This window comes from Cibotium barometz, chromosome 38 (assembly GCF_041138505.1).
Source record: "Cibotium barometz isolate CiBa-2024 chromosome 38, ASM4113850v1, whole genome shotgun sequence".
Taxonomy (NCBI): Eukaryota; Viridiplantae; Streptophyta; class Polypodiopsida; order Cyatheales; family Cibotiaceae; genus Cibotium; species Cibotium barometz.
The window spans coordinates 30,234,681-30,238,557 of NC_141083.1; the positions used below are offsets into that span (position 1 = coordinate 30,234,681).

General features: G+C 41.7%; 1 protein-coding gene across 1 annotated transcript; it reads left to right on the forward strand.

Moving 5' to 3' along the window:
* Positions 1-1,244: 1,244 nt before the first annotated feature.
* Positions 1,245-2,621, forward strand: LOC147616586 (protein SRC2-like). Its single transcript, XM_086777657.1, has one exon. The coding sequence runs from the start codon at positions 1,388-1,390 to the stop codon at positions 2,237-2,239; it is 852 nt and encodes a 283-aa protein (XP_086633783.1). The 5' UTR covers positions 1,245-1,387; the 3' UTR covers positions 2,240-2,621.
* The last annotated feature ends 1,256 nt before the right edge of the window (positions 2,622-3,877 follow it).

A 3,877-nucleotide genomic window follows, 5' to 3' on the forward strand; every position in this document is an offset into this window, starting at 1 on the left:
TTGGTCTTGGTTTAACAAATCCATCCTTCAAAGAGCATAAACTAATTAAAATTGTATAAAGCTTCATTTCAACTTGGGGGGTTCACCTAAAAATATGTAAGTATACCATGTGAGTTCAAATGAAGGGTTTTTTTAATTCAAAATTTTAAGGTAAATTTATAAAAATACATATATAGAAGGTGTTTTTTTAACAATTTTAAAAAAAAACCCATAAGTCCATAAAGAAAAAGGGGTCATTTTACTCATGAAAAATTCACAGGTAAGGGGTTTTTTAAATACCCCTTGAACGCACGTCATATGTAGGGTTTCTTAGTAGTACACCCCCCGAGCATTTCAAGAACACAATACATATCCCACATTATCAGTTCTATTTCAATCATGCTTACTTTAATTGAGAATCAATGCCTATCTATTGCAAATGATAACATACATAATTAAAGAATATACTTACAAATTTGAGAGAAAGAGAGAAGAAACCTCAATATAGTAATGTCAACAATAAGTGCTTGAAACCATCTCTTACAAATGTGGATAGAGAAGTGATGGAAAAAATATAAAGAAAAGTGCATTCTGTGGACTGTGTAAAAATTTCATAGAAGGTAATGGTCCGAGTTTACTTTGGCAGTCCGAGTTTATTGTCAGTATATCTCCCATTAAAGACCATAAATTTTGCTCACGCGCACATCGTAATTGGTCCGAGTTTACTTCTTGTCCGAGTTTACTTTAGTTCCCGGCGACTTCGTTCCCGCTGTCCACTGCGCCCAGTGTGACCGGTGTCCCTAGTCCGAGTTTACTTTAGTGGTAGCCGTGGAGATTCGATGGCGCGCGATGTTAGATGTGATCACCGACATGCTCAGCCATTGATCCCAACACTACAACCCCGTGTGACTTAGTCATGAGGATGGTTGGGGTTGGTTTTTCCCACCTCTAAGAACAACTTCTATGATCTTTTGTTTCTCCAAAGATCAAGAAAGCTATCACACTTAGAAGTCCGATATACATGTGGAAGCACATCTTTTACCCATCTTGGGAGAAAAGATATGGTACATCTGTAAACACTATAATAAGTAAATAAGATATATCAATAAATTATGAATTAATAAATAAATTAAGCCTAATCATGACACGTGTACTTTGTGATCCTTGCTGAGCGCGTCTAATGACGTGTGTTGACACCGACTTACGGAAACTAGCACGACTTCTAGCTTATATGGGAGAGAACGAGGATCTTGCAAGCCACATCTTCCCTGTGCAAAGCCCTCGCTTCCTCCTTTCCTCTCCCATCCCCATCCTTGATTCAAAGCTCTCTCCCCCCCTCTCCCTCTCTCTCTCTCTCCCTCTCGCGTTCCTGCTTCCTTAATTCTTGCTTAGCCTTGGCAATTTAGCAATGGATTGCACTTTAGATGTTACCATAGTGTCGGCTGAAGATCTGAAGAAGGTGAGCCCTTTCGGCAAGATGCGGACCTACGCCATAGCTCGGGTAGACCCTTACTACCGGCTCTCGACGCACGTGGACAAGGACGGTGATACAAGGCCGGCCTGGAACCAGAAGCTGTCCTTTCAGCTGCGTGAATATTTCTTCCAGGAGCCCAACTCGCGCCTCGCAGTAGAGATCTACAGACGGGGATCCATCTTCGGCAACAGGTTCGTCGGAGCGGCCATCATACCCCTCTCGGACTTCCTACAACGATCAAACCAAGAAGAGATTTTGACGTATCAGTTAAGGCGGCGCTCCGGCAGGGTGAAGGGCTCTGTCCGTCTGTTGGTACGTGTCGGAGATAAGGCTGCAGCGACGGGATCTGGATCTGCGCGTTCCTCATCCGAGCCGGTGACGGCGTATCCTGCTGGTGGCTATGATTATAAACAGCCGGCGCAGCAGCCTTATTACCCACCGCAACAGTACGGTAATTATCAAGCATACCCTCCTCAACCATACCCTCAGGGTTACGGAGGGCCGGCTTATTACCCACCTCTCCAGGAACCGCAGTACGTCCGGCCGCCCAGACGGACTGGCATGGGCGGCATGGGCTTGGGCACTGGCTTGCTCGCGGGCGCCCTCGGTGGCCTGATCGTGGGCGATATCATCGAAGACGTGGCCTTCGATCATGGGGGTTACGATGGCGGTGGCTTCGATGGGGGCTACGGTGGCGGTGGCTTCGATGGGGGCTACGGTGGCGCTGGCTTCGATGGTGGCTACGATGGCGGTGGCTTCGATGGGGGCTTCGATGGAGGCTTCTAGAAACTTTTGTTTGCATCATGTACAGGCTTCTCAAATCTCACCTTGTATTATTTATTTACCGGCCGCAATTTTTAAAGGAAAACCAGCCAAGGATTTAACTGCTTGGTCAGCTATGGTTATTGGTTTCTCTCACTATCTATTAACTTCATTTTTTGACTCCTTGAACATCACTTTGATCATGCACACTCACGTGTGTGAAAAAGGAGGAGAAAATGAAATGGCAGGTATGGCAAGGAGCTGGCACAAGCCTTATTACTATGAGCATCAGCCTTGGATTAATTAGGAAATTAGTGTACATCAGTTTTTTTATATATTTTTTGCAAAGATCAAAATAATTTAGGTATTAATCTTTCTAGTTCTTTTTAAAAGAATTGAATTGATACTCATGGCATTAAAATTGTAATCTTAGGGCTACAAGACATGATACTTACGGGGTGGACAAATGCTTTAAAACTCTTCTTTGGTGTCAAGTTATTGTTCGAAAGTGGTGGACAATCTATTATTATTGTTTGGTGTCAAGTTATTGTTTGAAAGTGGTGGACAATCTATTACTATCGAGACATGTAATGTATTATTATTAGAGCCAGAGCCATGTAATGCATGACGTGGTGGACAAATGCTTTAAAACTGTTGTTTGGTGTTAAGTTCTTGTTTGAAAGTGGCGGATAATGTATTATTATAGAGCCGTGTAATGTGCGACATGGTAACTACATGGTGGACAAATGCTTTAAAATTGCTATTTGGTGTCAAGTTATTGTTTGATAATGATAATATTTTACAATTTGCATACATGTTAGATCCCACATTAATCCTTCCGACCAAAAACTTAAATGTAAGAAACAAATACCCAAATGTAGCAAAGAGAACCACAAAAAATGGTTATTGTTGTCAAATACATTCTTTAAGTTAGTTGACCAAGAAATATTGTGTATTCAATCCTAATACGTTCTTAGTTGGTCACCAAGAAATATTGTGTATTCAATCCTTTAAGCCATTCTTAGTTGACCAAGAAATATTGTGTATTCAATCCTTTAAGCCTTTCTCGCCACATAAACAAGTCCTTTCTCGCATAAACAAACCCCAACCAAACCTTAGGGTAGTATGGTTTAAGGTTTTTTTTTTCAAAGATTTACTATAATATCTAGGTGAATTGTTTAAAGAAAAGCATCCATGGACAATGGCTCCAAGTAACATACTAGAAGCAATATTGTGGATTGTATTTTTCTATGTACAGCTACCAATGTGGATCCTTGTATGCAGTTTTCCTTTGCCTGAGTTGACGACCATACACAAGCCAAAATCCCACTTGAAAGTCACCAGTCATGATCATGGCCTACCTTGAACACTAGGCTCTCAAACATGAAAGACGTTTTTTGTGTTGCCAACAAATCCCTATACACATTAGGTTTTTATTGCAAATCTATGTCCTGGTCTCATAGTACTAACTCGTGCTCCCTGCCAAATTTTCAATGACTCCCTCTAGTGGAGTCAAGGAGTTGGGGTCTGCTAGAGGGGTGGTTGTGGCGTAGCAGACGAGTCAAACTCTGTGATAGAAAGGTTCAGTTTCCAAGGAGATTTATCCATCTGTAATGAGAATGACATTGAATCATAAGAGTATAAATAGAAACGTCTCCAGCT